Source organism: Sipha flava, unplaced genomic scaffold (genome assembly GCF_003268045.1).
Source record: "Sipha flava isolate LNK unplaced genomic scaffold, YSA_version1 171_pilon_pilon, whole genome shotgun sequence".
NCBI lineage: Eukaryota > Metazoa > Arthropoda > Insecta > Hemiptera > Aphididae > Sipha > Sipha flava.
Genome location: NW_020271925.1, coordinates 81782 through 100000, shown reverse-complemented (window position 1 = coordinate 100000; position 18219 = coordinate 81782). Strand labels below are relative to the sequence as shown.

The 18219-nt window shown below is 29.9% G+C and overlaps 2 protein-coding genes across 3 annotated transcripts in view; one reads left to right on the top strand and one right to left on the bottom strand.

Moving 5' to 3' along the window:
• Positions 1–18219, bottom strand: part of LOC112680005 — a 163466-nt gene that overhangs the window by 128394 nt on the left and 16853 nt on the right. The gene's annotated exons all lie outside the window — the stretch shown is intronic.
• On the top strand, positions 11858–12691 carry LOC112680006. Its single transcript, XM_025549980.1, has 2 exons — positions 11858–12542; positions 12653–12691. The coding sequence occupies exons 1-2, from the start codon at positions 11999–12001 to the stop codon at positions 12658–12660; spliced, it is 552 nt and encodes a 183-aa protein (XP_025405765.1). The 5' UTR covers positions 11858–11998; the 3' UTR covers positions 12661–12691.

Here is an 18219-nt window from a genome sequence, read left to right as displayed (position 1 = left end):
TATTCAACGTTTATTGAACAATATTGAAAAATTATTAAATTGTTTTTATTTAAAAGGGACGATAACCCTTTTGACGGGGCCAAGGTCACGTATAACCTTCGCATTCAATTTAATCACACCGACAATGGTTTTAATTGTTTTTAGTCCCGTGAAATGATCGTATATATTTATTTTTTGACTCTCACCAAGTGTAGTAGATAGACTTTAGTCAGTAGTACTTTGTTCGCTCTCCGAGGATATCCAATGCGCTTAAGTCTTACTGAACAAAATGTCCGCGGAACAACGTGGAACACTGGTGGGCGGTGACGGACATGCGCGTGGGATCGACTTTCTGAGAAAACTGCGCGCGAAAATCATCACCAACCAACACCACCCACCAATCATTGTACACCCTTATATCGCCGCACTTGCGAAGAGTTAATGTAAAATTTTCACATGGACTTCTTCGTCAACGGTCAATTAAAAATGCTCTTAGAATGAATACTACAAATTAAAACACGTAATAGTTATAGCAGTATAACACACAACAATAATAAAATTGTTTGTGATTTAACACATTGATAATAGATTGATTTTAAACTTATTTACAACATATTTATTTATACTTAATCAAATAATCTTATTGCTTATCATTATTTTATATGGAACTAGTACTTCATCACTTCTAGTATCTAATATTATGTACGGTGTACGTAAAATATGTTAAATACCCATCCTCTCCGAATTGTATTGGAGCGGCCGCTGTGATGATGACTATGTAATTAATTTAATAAAGCTTTTGTAAAATAAATATGAATCATTATCATGCAGTTATACCGTTTGTTCTCATCTAAGATCAACGGTAATTAAAATACTTGAACGCAACGAATTTGAAACATTTGGTTTGCGGAACCCATATAATGTTATAAAATATCCACGGAAATCAAAAACCAAAAACGCCAATTTTAAATCACTACTCTTATTCTGTTGTTTTTTCGTTATACGTAGGTTTCTCTTTTTTTTTTTTTTATGAATTTAATTTATAAAATGGTGTATGATCCGAATACAATATTGCTATTTAATGTACGATCTACGAAGAGGTAATATATTCAACTAGTAACGATGATAATTAATAATAATAATAATAATAATAATAATATCTTGATTTGATGAGGATGCGGATGCGTCCATGAAGTCCTCCCTCTCTATACACATTTCCAGAGCCCGAATCGAAAACTGCTGTTTGTGTATATCGGATATAAATATTTTACAGAACGCCTTTACACCACTGGAAACGTTTTTTTACAATTGACATTCCCCGTAATGCGTGTACGGTCATAGTTAGATTATGTTCATGAAAAATATTCCAACCGAGTAACGGAATCACGAAAACGGACGAAAACATTAAATTTTCAATTACGACACAAAAATGAATTACGAGCGCAATCAATTTGTTTTAATGACAAGAACTTTACAGTCGCTCATGTGTACTGCGTGCAGTAGCAGCACTCGTGATGTTATGCACTTATCCGAAAAACCAAATGTATTTCACAATAAACCATACTCTGCGTACAATGCATTGGAGAAGAATTTAAAATGTATCTTTCTCTATATAGAACGAAGTATTATACAACAACAAAAGTGAGAACACCTGCGGTCCACTGTCGAGCGACTACTGTTCAACGCACGCGCATTTCAATATGAGTACCTAATAAGAATATAATAAATCCAGTCGTCCAATCATTTCCAGATGCGTCACTGTGCGAAAAGTGTATTCGTTATAAAAAAATGAATATTTTAGAGTTTAGAAATATACGAGTATGTCGTCTTTAATATTATCATAGTGTACTGGATTTTCGATTTTATTTATACGATGAATGGGTGGCCAACGGTAATGAATACGTCATGATCTAATAATTTAATCCATTAAAAAACCGTCGATGTATACATATTATAATCATCTACAAGTTTGAACACCTACAATGAATTACATTTTTCTCATTTAACATAATTTTAATAATAAATCGAAAACATTGATTGATGTTGATATGAAGTTGAAATGTACCCTATTTTGAAAATAAATATTATAATAAAATCATAAATAAAATTATATTCATCCGAATTGTGAGTATAAATTTTCAATCATATTTTAATAGTATAAATCTAATTGATTTTTATTCACAATAAGTTAATTTTAATACAGTCAGCAGTAGGTTAGGGAATATGTTAACTGAAATCAAATAATTCTTTGAAACATGTTGCTTATTCGCTAAGTACTATGTTACCAAATTAAATTGTCATAAAACAATTAATTTTTTTTTTTTTTTTTAATATAAATCGACAGAAATTGCTGACTAGTACACGAATACTATATGTAAATGTATATCTTCGGTTTGAAAAAAGTTCCCATATGCTACGCACAAGGACAAAACAAAACTAAACAAGCGATAATGAAACGGTGTCAAAAAAGTCATCTTCAATACTTAATCATGATTTAACATAAACTATTATAAGCTACTTTTAGGTAATAGCAATTAACATCCACAAATTGTCCAATCTATAATAACATGAATATCAAGTTATGAGTAAAAATCAAGTGATTTCCATGTTGAAAACACATAATCTCCGTGGTACCCTAGACATTCACGTTAATCTTTATTACCATCACTGACCACGGCAAAGATACTTACATAAGATAATATTATAATGTTCTAAATTCGAAAATGTTGACAAAATAAATTGTTATGGAAACGATAATAAGTGAACCTTGTTCTTAAGCATTCAAATCCTAACACTTATTATACATTAAGATTAAAAGATATTACTGGCATTTACCGAAGACATCGTGAAGTAAACAATTATTACCAAAATCATTCGTTTTCGTTTCAATTCAATTGGTTTGATGAACAAAATCTTGTAGCAGTTTTGTTCGACATATAACTATAACCAGTGCTTTTGTGTATTCAATGTGACAATGCGAGTAAATATTTGATTATTTCTGAATTTAACTTGTGTTGGAACGTGTTTTAATTGTTAACGCTGGTATATACAAATATATATATACTTTTATAATCACTGTTTCACAAAATTTGAGTTGACTTATTTTCATTTATTCTTTAAAGTCGAATTATTTTTTTTTTACACAACGGATACACGTCAAATTGGTGGAAAAAAATGGTGGGCTAAGGCATAAAAATTTATAAATATACCTAAATGAAAGCCTAATAGATCAGGAAAATATATTTGAAACAGCAGACCCCGTAATAATTCATATTGTAAACGAATAACCACTACTTAATTGGATTAGGGGAACTACTAAAATCGATCGTGATTAGAACGAAATAAAATATAAACAACAATTATTGGTTTACAATCCATTAGCACACTGTAGTTATACTATGAAAAAACAGAAAAAAATGTTTGAAGTTATAGCCAACAAGATTATTTAAATACGCGCGTGCTTATGATTGATTCCAATCGATCAATATTGCTCTCCAAATTTATGATAATGTACCAACACATTTAGGCGAGAAACATATTTTAGAAATTTAAAACACGCGTTTCGAATTGTTTGCAACGATGCCTTAATCACTGAGCTGGCCACATTATATTTTCAAAAAGGCGGTCTAATAACTTTTAATGCGTCTATATTATAGATAATTGCAGTGGTTATTAAACGTAGTTGTAGATGTGCGACATAAATACCAGCTATTAGAAAGAGTCTTTTTGGAAACACAATATTTATTATTATCGCTTTTTTTTTTTATTTTTTTTTTTTTACCAAAACAGTACAAGGACATCTTAGTGTAAGAACGAAGAATGTAAATAATAATAATAGTAATAATACTAATAGGTTAATACACCGATATTCGGAGATTCGTGACATTTGGTCGTGTAACTGACGACCTGGTTTCGGTAAACGAAAACGAAATGGACACTATATTTTTTATAGCAAATCGACAGTACAATGGGCAATGAATATTGGCAATAGTGATAATACTGACAGAGTGACAACTGATAACATATACATATATATATGTGTACGAGTATTTATGTTGGCCATACAAGACCGACTACTGATATGTACACACTATAAATAGATACTGTTAAGTTCTTAGAAAAAAATCTTGTGAGGTAATTATGTTTAGTAGAACACGTATTTTGTAAGATTCGAAAATAACAAATAAACGTCAAAATCTATTCTGAACACCCCTAAAGAACCATTGTATTTCAGTAGGCACATTTGAATTTTAAATGTTCAAAAGTACCTATATTCGAAATGAAATATATATTTTATAAACATTCCATAATGAATACGCGTTTGTTTTTTGTTATCGCACGAGTTTAATATTCGGTTAAAATTTGGTTTTTAAAATATCTTTTAAAGAGCACCTAAATTAAATATGTAGATTTCGAAATAACATAAATTATTGTTCAAATACTTGAAACTCTAGAATATTTTTGGAATTTATTTATACATATATGTATGACATACACATGTATAGTTCAAAAACAGTATAGTAAAATTAAGGATTAGGATATATGGGCGGTCATCGTTTCCGCCAAAACAAAAAGGTTCGATTTTCGTTTCCGCCCAATCTATTTCTACTTATATTATTGTGATAGCGTTTGAGAGCCCCTTGTTTATCTGCAGTTCTATCGATTATCCATTTTTATTATTATTAGCCATCATTTTATATTGAAGATATATCAGAGATAATTGGTTTTACGTTCAATAGTTTCCACGCATTATAAATAAATATAACTCGAACTATATAACATTATAAGTTATAATCTATATCATGCGTAGTTAGTGCCTGTGTTATCGGGATTGGAGTTCTGTAATCGAATATGTCAGTACTGTGACAACATAGTGTGAATCATGAATATTATTCACTGAATAATACACGTATTTATTGAATATATTATAATTTATCTTTAAGATGTAATATAAAAAAAAAACGATACAACAAACGAAATAGAAGAATATAAAAATAAAAAATTTTTAAGAATGACGTTTTTTAAAAAAGTAAGCAATAATTATTTGAAATAATAAATAATTAATAGAATTATAAGAAATATTTAACTTAATATATATAGAAATTTAATTATAAAATTATAAGTCCGAAAATTAAGTCAAACAATTTTTTAGGGGATCAATAAAAACCGCCTCTCCATGGTGGCATCTGGGTAACTTTAAATGGTTCTCAAATTATAATTTAGACAGTTGTGTAGAAATAGATTTGGCGGAAACGAATATCAAGATTTTTTGCGGAAACGACTGACTTCCAGATAGATCTGCTCGGAATAATATTTAAACAATCGTATTATTATTTATAATGATGTAATCACATCAACTTATAAAAAAATAATACATATCCAAAACAATATTTATCTGATACTAATAACGTAATCGACAACATAGTCATTGTTTGAACAAAATAGTCCATCAAAATCTATACGAAACGGGGAAATTAACAATAAATGATATCAAATTAAACCGTTCCGATAATCAAATCCTGTTTGATGTTTCACCTACTTATTCGAGACCAAAGTAGGCACAATGTGGTCATAAATGAGAACAGGCACATAAATCCTACAAATAAATAAACATTGTATGAAATTATTCTGCTAATATGCAATGATCCCAAAAAACATTGATTATAATGAAGAAAAAAATAATCAGCGATAATAAGACATTTGTATTATAATTCAAACGTCATGAAGTCTTGTACACATTCGATAGTTTCATGCTACGAAGAGTATACATGGAAATGAGAAATATTAATCAAATAAAAGCAGGCATCCAAAACAATGAACATTCCTAATAAATGTGTATGTATAGTCTAGCATTTGTTGAAATAATTAGTAACTGTTTTCTCATACTATTCTGAACATTATTTTCGTATTTAATCGTTTTCTTTTGTTTGTGCAGGGACTCTCATCGAGTTCACAACAGACTTTACCTTTTCCACAACATACATTCTTGGGATATTTCTAGCTTTAGTCTCGATATTTGTGTTTATACGCTACATTCGAGCGTGTATAATGTCTCCGCAACAGTTACTTATCCTAACTTATAGTTCCGAGATTTTGGCTAGTTTACAAGTAAATTTATCGTTCACCGTGTTGAGTATGATATAATATTGTCTCTCTCACTCTCTGTCTCTCTCTCTCTTTTCTCATCTCTCGTCCGAACTCTCTCTTCAGAAATAATAAATAATTATCATTAATACTAATGTATTATCTACCTACGCAAGGCTGAAGGTCATTTGGATGGCAACCAGCTACTGTTTAATGTTTATGGTGAAATGCAATACACTACACTATATTACATTATGTTTTTCGATTAAAATACAAGACTAATTAAAATAAAATAAAATAAAAAAACTATCACGCATGTCTATAGTTACATAATGAAGGCTTGCGCCAGCTATAGAAGCATAGAGCTAATAAACGTATAATATTCATTGTAGATTTACTAAAGAAAAAAAAATTAATTTTAAACAGCTATGATGTATATGCCTCGAACAAATCAAAACGCGAGTTGTGGAAATACATATGAACTAACATCGGATATATTCTACAAGCATACGATCCACTTATATTATTCATGGTGTGCACATAACATAATCCGCAGCGGCGGATTCATGAAATTAACATCGCACAAAAATCACTACGCCCGTCAATGTTTTTTTTGACAAACGCATAACACATATCACGCATTTATTTGATATATCCCGCAGACGTGTAGTCAGCTTTGTAATTGGTTTTATTATTTATTTTCATTTTTCCCCAGTCGATGTCATCCAGGGCATTCCATCAACGGACGTCGGAATGCGTCTTTCTGCCGGTGGAGGATGCTGTGCCCTTGGGGTGTATGTGTGTGTGTGTGTGTGTGTGTGTGTGTATTATACTATAATACACACACACACACACATACTTTAATCTATGTGCACGTAAGTGTACGTTTGTCTCCGATTGTACGTAACGGTACAAAACGTTGGCGGCGGAACAAAACGAGTGACGCCGGGCTTACCGTACGGACAAAAAGCGGGAGATCTTGATAAACGATCTACGGGGCGATTTTTTCTTCTCCGGTAGTTAACGTCGCCGTGGCAATACTGCTCACCGCACCGACGGCCGTGCAGTTTGTAGCCGCCACCGCGTGTGAACTTAAGGTAACAGTATACGTAAAACCAAACAAAAGCTAAAACCGTCGTCGAAATGATGGTAGATATACATGCATATTGTATGCAGCCACAGGAACCTACACTCAATGCGCCGTCCATTTTTTTTAAAGATAAATGACGGACCGTTAAGGTAAATTATACAGGACGAAATATTACCAACCTCACACAAATGTATATTTATACATACATCGTGTTGAACGATTGTACAATCACGTGTTGAAATAATACCATATACACACTCCCGAGTGTATTAAGTTCAATATTGTAATGTTCGCCTCCTTTGGTATTACGAGAATTTCGATAGTGGGACGTTTTTAAAACGAATATTTTTGGAAAAATTTTTTTTGTTAATACATGCATTTTTATATTATACACCGATAACGTAGAAAAATATAATCCAGTTACTTCATTGAATCAAAAGTGTCAAGTGAGATATAAAACAAACCTGTATCATTTGATAAATGTGAGACATATTATGTAAGAATATCGAAATATCCTCGTATTATAAATTTATCTTCATTCGGAATAAAAGTTTAATCAACATTAGAAATTATACATCTAGCCTAAGACAGGATTTTTTGAATTTTTGAGGAATTTTCAACCCATAGTGCCAAAAGGAATTAATATTACCAAGAAGCACATCCTGAATACGCTATTGGATAATTTATAGTATTTAATTACGATTTTAAACCGGTTGCCGTCGAACCAATTCTAATATAATATATGTACCCAGTATACCATGTTTTTAACGATCGCTATCTTTGAAAATAAATAGTATGTACCCATAAAGTGCACTGAAAACTGTTTTCTATAATACATTGAAAGTACTTAAGTGCGTATATAAAATAAAACACAATATTTTAAAGTTTACATTGTATATTAATATTCACATGTATACAACGTACATTTATATATATAAATGAATGTATGATACATATTTGATTATGAATTATGATCCACAAGATATATTATGTACGTGAGTGAATGATAGTATTTTTGAAAATATTATTTGCAAACAAAAGGATACGGTAGGTGAAAAAATACAGTGAGATGTATATATTTAATTAGCAACACAAATTTGGATTAAAAAGTCATTATTTGTCATTATCCAAGTGTAGAACCATTAACAACAGAAAATACAGACTGTAAAAATATATGTTGTGTGGTCTTCGCAAATACCACGTACAGATTAATAAAAACTGTCGTTTTTCTATACACATGTCTATGAGTCGTTTTTAGTGTAGAATACATTGATATGTTGACAAATAAAAATCAATGATTTGATTAATTTTTCTATTATCAAAATACACAACATGGAAAATTGTCCAAGTAATAAAATAAACGAGCGTTACGTTAAATCAATTCGAGTACGATTTTTAAATAATGAATATTCAATAACGTTAGAAATTACGATATCTACGATTTTTAAACGTGATTTTTTTGGTTTTTGTAACGTAAAATGATATAGACCAACGTATGTAGTTTCTATAAAATTTCTAATATAAAAAATGAAAAATGTAATTATACATATTATAAAAATTGATTCCTTGGCTGTATTTTAATTTAAAACACACTCTTGAGTTAGCTCGAAGCTTAAATCGTAGTCAAAAGCCAGCTTTAACGTGAATGTATAACCTATAGGAAAATTATTTTTCCCGCATGACGATCAAATATAGATAAGAGTGATGATTTTTATTTTTCCAATTAAACGCTAAGACGTATTTACTACTACAATGTACACTGTAAAGAATATACACATTCTTATCAAACTTGGATAATCCAAGTAATCATTCGAATTTTCATCTCGTCTTGGTTGCGAATATTAAAACTTCGTGATTTGTGAATAGTAAATATGGTATACTGCACAATCAATTCTACGATTAGTTCGACAAGATCAATCGATGTATTGAAATAAATATTAGGTATAATTGTTTGTTCTATACACAAAAAACGTCTAGTGGTTCGTAATAATTTATGCGTGATGGATTGAAATACAATAAGTTCTACATATTATTACCGTCACGCGTACGCGCACAGGCATTGAAGCGAATAAGATATTTTAGAGGTTTCAGTGATTTGTTGGTCTTGGAACAATACATTAAATACCACGCAGAAGGACTAACTCTAGAAACTAACTGAAAACTTTGCACGATTACGTCAACAATCGAAGTGCCCCGTATGTATACATATATATAAATGCACATGCTACACGCGTGTACTTGGTCATTCGAAGCTCTTTCGCAAATAATTTAACTGTCACAAAAACAATATTTACGGGCACGAAATAAAAACATTTGCATTCTAATATATTATGTGCAATACGAAACCGTAGGCGTATAATTTAAGACCTGACCAATGACACACAAAGTGAAGTGCGTATTCGATATAAGAGTATGCAAAAATATGAGTAATTTTATATTTTGATTTAATTTATAACATATTTAACGTTCAATTAACGATTTATTATACATTATTCTATATTTAATGATTTTTCGAAATATGTCAGTTCCGATCAAAGTATAAATTTAATACGTTTGTACATTTAACGTAGGTTTTACCCATAGAATATCACATATAGTTAGATAAGACAATTTTCCAATAGTTTTTGATTACATTAAATCCTTAAGGGATCAGAAATCCATTTCAAAGTAGCAACAGTATAACCTTTTGAATTTTATGAACGGTAAACATTTATACATTAAACACGGAAACTGTGCACACACTATTCGCGCATCGAACTTTTACAGTAGCTAAACTAAATGTTCGAACATTCGAAGCGAATGCTTATAATGCTAATGCTATATATGTTTATTAGAATCATAATAGGCATACAGAAACACTTAAAGATATTAAATAATATTGCATGATGTGTATCGTAAGAGAATCAAAAGCGTTCCGCGTGTGCCAATTAAAACCGTATGCGCTCGAAAGAGAATGCTAATATCTGAGATTAGTACCTAAGCAACTAATGTTGTAGTGCTGTGGAGCGATGTGGAATATTATTATATTATTAATTACGATTAGACGGGTTTGTAATGTTGTCGGGAATATCGTACTCGTCCAATGAATATATACGACTTCATATATTTTTCATTCGTTTTCGAATTGAAAATTGAAAATTCATAGCGATGAAGTGCGCCAGTAACTAAAATGTTTTCAATAGCTTTATGTACATGATGCGTTTGAACGCACTCAATAATCCAACGGTTTAAAATCTAAATGTAACATATGTCATCATATTTAATGTCATCACTAGGGCTCGGAAGTTGTTGCATTTGCATGATTTTTTTGAACCATTAGATTTATTGCTAAGTAAACTAGAAATTCATTCCAAGATACTACGAAAAACATATCAAAAGTTTTTAGTGCATATTTTTGCATATTTAGTGATTTTTAGATTTTAGAGCATATTTCTTAATTTTACAATTTTTTAAAGCATATTTTATAATTTATGGAGATTAGGAGATTCAACATGAAAATTTGTAAATAAAAAAATAAATACATTCATATTCAGAGACCTTACTAGATATTCTTGTATCGTATTATTCAAATTTCCATTTGACATTAAAAACTGTTTTTCCCCTATCGGTTAATATGATAAAATATTAATATATATACATAAATTACTATTACAGATAGCTTTATCTAAAATAGAATATTATACAAATCTAAAATAGAAACAGCTGCTATCGAAGTACGACGATTTTCTATAAATACTTTTATAGGAAAATAACTCAATGATTATTGACTATTGTTAATAGCATTTATAGACCTATCGCTTAGATATTTTTGTCAGTTCCGGCTTATACGTCCGTGTTATCTGTTGTAGTTAGTAGTTCTATGCGTCATTCTTGTTTCAATTACCTACTTATATTATTTTTATTTCATAATGCCGAAAACCAAACAATCTGCGAAAAATCGTTTGAATAGTTTTGTTTTGGAATATGGTACGGATAAATTCAAAACCGACGGAAGTATTTTATTCTGTAAGTTATGTGAAGTGAAAGTTAACAGTGATCGAAAATTTGTGGTCACTCAACACATTAACACTGAGAAACATAAACGAGCAATTATTAGAAAAAACGAAAAAAACACAAATTCTGAAATTCAACAGCTAGTAACTAATACTCCGAAAAAAGTGTCTTTTTTCACACGATTTGTGTAAAGCATTATTGTCAGCAAACATACCACTTTACAAAATAAGTAATCCTCAATTAAAATCATTTTTAGAAAAGTATACGTCAAGAGAAATTCCTAGTGACTCGACACTACGCAAAACTTATGCGGACGACATATACGAAGAAACTATAAAAAATATAAGAGAACAAATTAAAGGAAATAAAATAGGGGAGTCTATCGACGAAACAACAGACTCTGAAGGCAGATATGTAGCTAACGTTATAATAGGAACTTTAAATACTGACGCACCGGGAAAAAATTATTTGCTAACAACCGAAGTTTTGGAAAAAGCAAATAATTCAACGATAGTTAAACTTTTTGATCATTCATTGTTCGTCCTCTGGCCAAACGGAATTCGTCATGATGACGTCCTATTGTTTGTGACCGATGCCGCACCATACATGGTGAAAGCTGGGCGAATACTTCAATCACTGTACTCTAAAATGATACACTTAACATGTCTCGCACACGGTACCCATAGAGTAGCCGAAAGTATACGAGAAAAGTTTAAGAAAGTTGATAAACTTATTTCCAGGGTTAAACAGGTGTTCTTAAAAGCGCCTTCACGTGTTTTAGTGTTTAAAAGTGAAGCACCAGCCATACCACTTCCACCAGAGCCAATACTAACTAGATGGGGTACATGGATAATGGCAGCTTCCTATTACTGCAAATATTACAAGGATATACGTAGAGTATTACTAAGTATAAATTCTGAAGATGCAATTTCTGTTGAAGAAGCTCAACAGTATCCCAATATGGAAGCTAATTTAGTATATATACATTCAAACTTTGGATTTATACCGAAATATATTACGAAACTTGAAACACAATATATTTCACTATCCGAAGCATTATCTGCAGTTAAATATGTCCAAAATAAATTAAACGACTGTGAGGGTGATATTGGTGTTGCGGTATTTCAAAAATTCAATAATGTATTGGAGAAAAATTGTGGATTTAAAACAATACTTAATATTTCAAAAATATTAAGTGGACAAGAAAGTTCAATGGAAGGTCTTCCTGATGATTTGACCGGTGACGATATTACTTACTTCAAATATGCGCCGATTACGTCAACTGATGTTGAACGTAGTTTTTCAAGGTACAAAACTTTGCTCGTGGATAATCGGCGATCTTTCAATTTTGAAAACATTAAAAAAAGTTTAGTGGTCCAATGTAACACTTTGGAAGGTAAGAACAAAATTATATTCAATGCATTTTAATTATTAATTAAAATACTTTTTAATTAGGCATGTACCTGGTGGTTTTTCTAATTTAGTAATTTGTGTTATGTATTTCAGGTATATAAATATAACTCGACAGAAGTGCATTTTTTTACTCAAGGAACATTTTTAATTTTTAAAGCGATTTTTTTTATTATTTTTTTGTTTAAATTATGATTAAAAAATATAAATAAAAATAACTTTTATTACTTTGCTTTTTTTTATTAACAAATTTAAAAAAATATTTGTGCTAATGAAAATGTTGTGTAAAATAATTAAATATAAGTGCATATTTTTAGAGCATATTTGTACTTTTTTAAGCGCATAAGTGCATGCATATTTAGTACTTTTTAAGTGCATTAAGTTCCGAGCCCTAGTCATCACTATACGTAGATCCGTACGGGTTATATATAAAATGTTATACATGTTTCGAATAAATTTAATTGGAATCCTTTTTTAAAATATTTATATACATACATATGTGCATTCAGTTCTTCGTTATTGGCCACGTTAAAATCTCTGTCAACAGCGACTATCACCTCTCTACGGGGAAAGATGAACGTTGTGGTGTGATACAGGGGGTGGTAAAAAAGCTGGTGCTCAACACCAAGGGAGAAGGGGGGGATTCGATGAAAAACTTACAAACGGTCGGAATTTTCTAAACGCATTATTGTTATGTAAATTCCGTTTCGACGGTTGCGCAACCAAAAGAGATTATTAGACGACGAAAACATGTACACATGTGCATTTTTATATAGGTTTACAATAATATTATTATACATTTAATATGCCTGAATAAAATTATGCGTTAGAGATAAACGATGTCACGTGTTGCGCAACGCGACTGCATTCCATCCGTCGTCTGGCGCCTCCTGTATCTCGTACGAGAACACATGGTATAACGCGTTATGTGTATATATATATATATAGGTACATCCATAATATTAATATCATAATAAATGTGTAGTATACAAAGTGTGTATAAACATCACAATATTATTATCATAAATGCTAAAATGCATATCCATACTGCAGCCTGCACGAAATATGTATACTTTCATACGGGTGCGATGCAGGGTTAACTGCATCATAAGCGCAGGGAAGAAAAATTCAAATTCCGATAAAAATGCATTTTTTTTTTTTTTTTTTGTTTTAACCAGGACCGGATCATCACGAAGATAAACGCATTCTTTTTCTGAATGGGTACTTTTTTTTATTATTGTGTGCGAGTGTTTTTTTATCCTTTTCATCTCGACCTTCGTTGGCATCTGCGACCTCCGCCATCAGCATTACATCGGTAGTATTTAATTAATCGACCGTGCCCCACGTGTACAACGACGATAGTACAGGGCAATGACGAAGCACCAGGGGATCACATGATACATATCTGTCTCCTGTACACTGTATAATATAATAGTAGAGAGATTTCACGGTTCCACATTCCGGAGGAGTCTGCTGCAGAGACTCATAACCCGTAAAATTGTCAGAGAAAAAAAATCAACCGAAAAATACCGATTCTATGTGCAAGCTGCGGATGAAATCATTTATGTATCTACCTACATGTATTATATGTACAATGTACGGGGGCGTGCGTCAGGATTTTATGGCTCGCATAAGATCATATATTCAACAGTATGTATATATAAATAGCTTTTTTCACAAGTATAAAAACAAAAAAAAAAAAGAAAACGTAAAATTCTTTAAGGTTGTTATATAAGAAAAGGAAAATAAAGTGTTAAAAAAATAAAAATCGCTCAATGCTGAAATATCCAACAGATTGTTACAGGACCTTCGAGTTTTTTTTTTATTTGCGAAAAAAAATTGAATATAAAAAAAATGTTTCTTTTAAATGAAAATACATGGTTAGTGTAATTGATGGAAGTGTTAGGAGAATCCAGTGTCTTATATTAAATTTTTAATATAATATTTTATCTTTTAAGAATTTACTTTTGTGGTCGTCGACAATATTCTTTGTATCTTCGTATCGTCTAGTGGCTAAGTGTTAAGGGATCATTTTCAATTTTAAACAAGTCAACATAAAGAATATTTAATTTACTTATTTAAAGATATTATCTAAATTAAGTACGGAAGGTAACATTATAAATATTTTGATTTCGAAATTATAAATTTTGAAAATGATACAACTCACGATTTATTTTCAATAAGAGTAAAGCATAAACCATTTTTAATGTTTTTAGTGTAATTATGAAGAGCATGATGCCTCATATGAGTTAAATATGTATCATAATAATAGTTCATGAATTATAATAGTCCTAAATTCTTAATGCATAATTTATTAAGTAAATACAAACAGATTTTAAAGGAATGTCATATCTAAACCCGAAGTTCTAACAGTAGAACCTTAAATTTTAATGAAGCCTCATTGTTTAAAAATAAATATAATTTCAAAACTAAACGAATAAATGAGTTAAAAATAATAACCCATGGTTTAAATCCAAAATATAACAAGGTTATGATGTATTAGTAACATATAAATAAATACGAGTAATGTGCACCATGTACGTAATTGTAATTTTTAATGTTGAAAAATATTCACTTTTCGAATGCCCTATTAATTTTATGTTCACTACCACTATATAAATACAATTAAAAATAACAATAGGATTTCAATGTGGGTGTATAAGGTTAAAAATAATAATATGGTTTAATATTAATACAAAATACGCTTGAAGTACTCGTATATTCCAGATTAATGATAGATTAAAGTAGATAGTAGGATACGATGGTATGATACACACTATATAATATGACTAATGCCATGATGACTGATTAATTTGAAAAGATACAGATAGCATATTCAAGTAAAAGTTTTACAATAGCGTTTATTTCATTTAATACATCAATTTTTATTTTAGATTTTTCTACGTAAGTACATGAAAAAAATATTCATTATTCATCAAGTTAACCGACATATTTATTTGATTCTCTTGTAAGAGATTATACTACACAGTTGTATCATGTACATTAAATGAAGAATAAATTATTACCCTTAAAGGAGTGTGTTGGATATGATCATAACAGATCGTTAACATTGATCTTGTTCGTATACTACCCGGTTTTTGGTTATGCAAGTCGTTATGTGGGTAGCTAGATGTCTCCGTATTTTATTACCGTATATTATGTATGTATCTGTCGATAGTGCGTTTTTGAATTTTAGTAAATAAACGTCAAAGATAACATCGTGTTTTTTCAGATTTTTCTTGCGTACTCTAAGCCCGACTGTTTAAAAAATAAATACAAAACCCTAAACATATTTAATTTTGACAAGACTATAAAATGCATGGAACTCATTAAAATTCTATTACAATACTCTTTTATACTTATTTATTTATAACTATTCATAAAAATAAATAATGCAGCTATGCGAACGTGCGTGCATATAAGTTATCGTATCATTTAGTAATTCATTAATAAATTATAATATGCAGTATGAATAAATAAATATAATAATTTAACAATAAATTATATGGTCGTAAGAATTCGAAATTAAATATATAAAATAATTTAACGAAATTATAACGTAGTTAATAGACTGCGTTGCTTGATCACACAATTTCGCATTATTTAATGATTATCTTTTAGCATAAGAAATAATTTCAGTTAGTACAGTTAGAGCTCTCTATTTTAAGTGTATACGTATTCACATATTTACGTGAAATTAACATTCGTTAATCTAAAACCGTGTACTTAAAAAAACGTATACACGCGTAATTATTCACGTATATTTACGCATTCAAGAATTGTAGTTATTTCGTAATTATTGTAACTAATATGTACTTAATAGTTAATCATTATAGGTATACAAAATCTACTGCAAATTTAACGTATACATTTAATATATTTATAACGATAATTTTTAAATAAACTAAAAACAAAATCAAAAAAAAACATGGTTTTATATACGGAAATAAATTTCAATTACAAAAAAAAAAAAAATAACAGAATGTATGATTAATTAAATTAACATGTAAATAAGAATGATTTCAAATTTTAATAATTCAATACATTTCCTAATTATATAATTTCCTAATAGGATCAATTAATAATTGACAATTATAAAAAAATAAATGTAGACATTTTTATAAATATAAGAAACAGATAATATATGAATTATGAATTAGTAATTACTACAATGATCTGAGTAATATTGAACTATGGTATTAAATTTCGATTTTAATATAAGAAAATCAATAAGTTAACATGTTTTGTTAATAATGAAGCTATGAACATATATGATACAGCACTGCATAAATATTCGTGAATACGTGAATAACTCTAAAATACGAGGATACGGATAGAAAACGTATGTGTATTAAGTATACTAATGTTTCATTCATGTGTACACGGACTTCGTGTTTACGTAAGTATTAATCCACGTTTTCGACCAAGATCTCTAATTAATACCTATAATTTACCCATATGCATCCTACGTATATAAATAATTCTTTAATTTTTTTTTATTATATTCTACATCCCATTGGATTATTTGGCAATAAATTAAAAATTAAATATCTATACAATCAGAAAATAAATAATCCCGATGAGATACTGATAACTAAAAACAAATCTAAATAAAAATTATATTATTCATACAAAACATATATTAGGTAATAAGGCTATTTTTATTTATTTTTGTTAAAACTAATATACCTCAGTTATAGCATTGAGGATAAGTAACTAAATATTATCTAGATTTTAACTAGCAATAATTTTATTCCAATAATCTATGTTACAATAATTACACACATATAATATTGACTGTAACGAATAAAGTAATTGAACCTAAATAAAAATTAAAAAACCTGACTCTTACATGTACATCTTTGAACCATACAACAGAATATTGGAAGTCTTAATGATTATCTTAAAAGCTATGGAAAAATATTCTAGATCAAGTGTTTTAATAAATTCAAAAGTATACTTTAGATAACGTTTGTGATACCCTTACGTACGCGCAAACAATAAATATGTACACGGTGACTTCGTGCAAGCTGAGCATTGGTATTAATCTAGTGTAGTATACTACTACTATATATAGTGTGTTGAAATCGAAAGATTTAATTTTTAGATTGCCCGGTGCCATGTGCAGTGTATATACTTCGTATAATATGTTCACAAGTTCAGAGATTTAATTTTACCAGCCGTATACACGTACATATCAGATATAATATTATATTATATGCACATACATCCGTACAAATACGTGTGAGCGTGTGAACGCATTGTTAACAGTTATCCGCATTATCTTTTCAATAATCTCTGCATCCATGCATCACTGCAATATTCCAGTCTTGTTCGCGCGCGTCCCAACACGTATGCACCTCTATAATATAGGCATACTTTTATATATATGTATATATATATATATATATATTAGATATACACGTGTGCACATTTTTCTCGGACCGTCGTAATTTTTCGGCGATGAAAACAAAACGGTAATATTACCGAACACCCAATGTTACTAACACACACACACACACACTCTGGAGGTCTACCGTTGTAATTAATTGCTTTTTTCGTACACGATCCTACCTAAAGGAGAAGGGTGTATTTAGTTTAAGAGTGGGGGGGATGAACGAAAGACTAGTTCGGCATTCGCCCTGCAGCGTCAGTCGTCGCCG

What these genes read in the sequence shown, in the direction of transcription:
- LOC112680006 (XM_025549980.1), top strand. Translation starts at nt 11,999, where the DNA reads ATGGCAGCTTCCTATTACTGCAAATATTACAAGGATATACGTAGAGTA.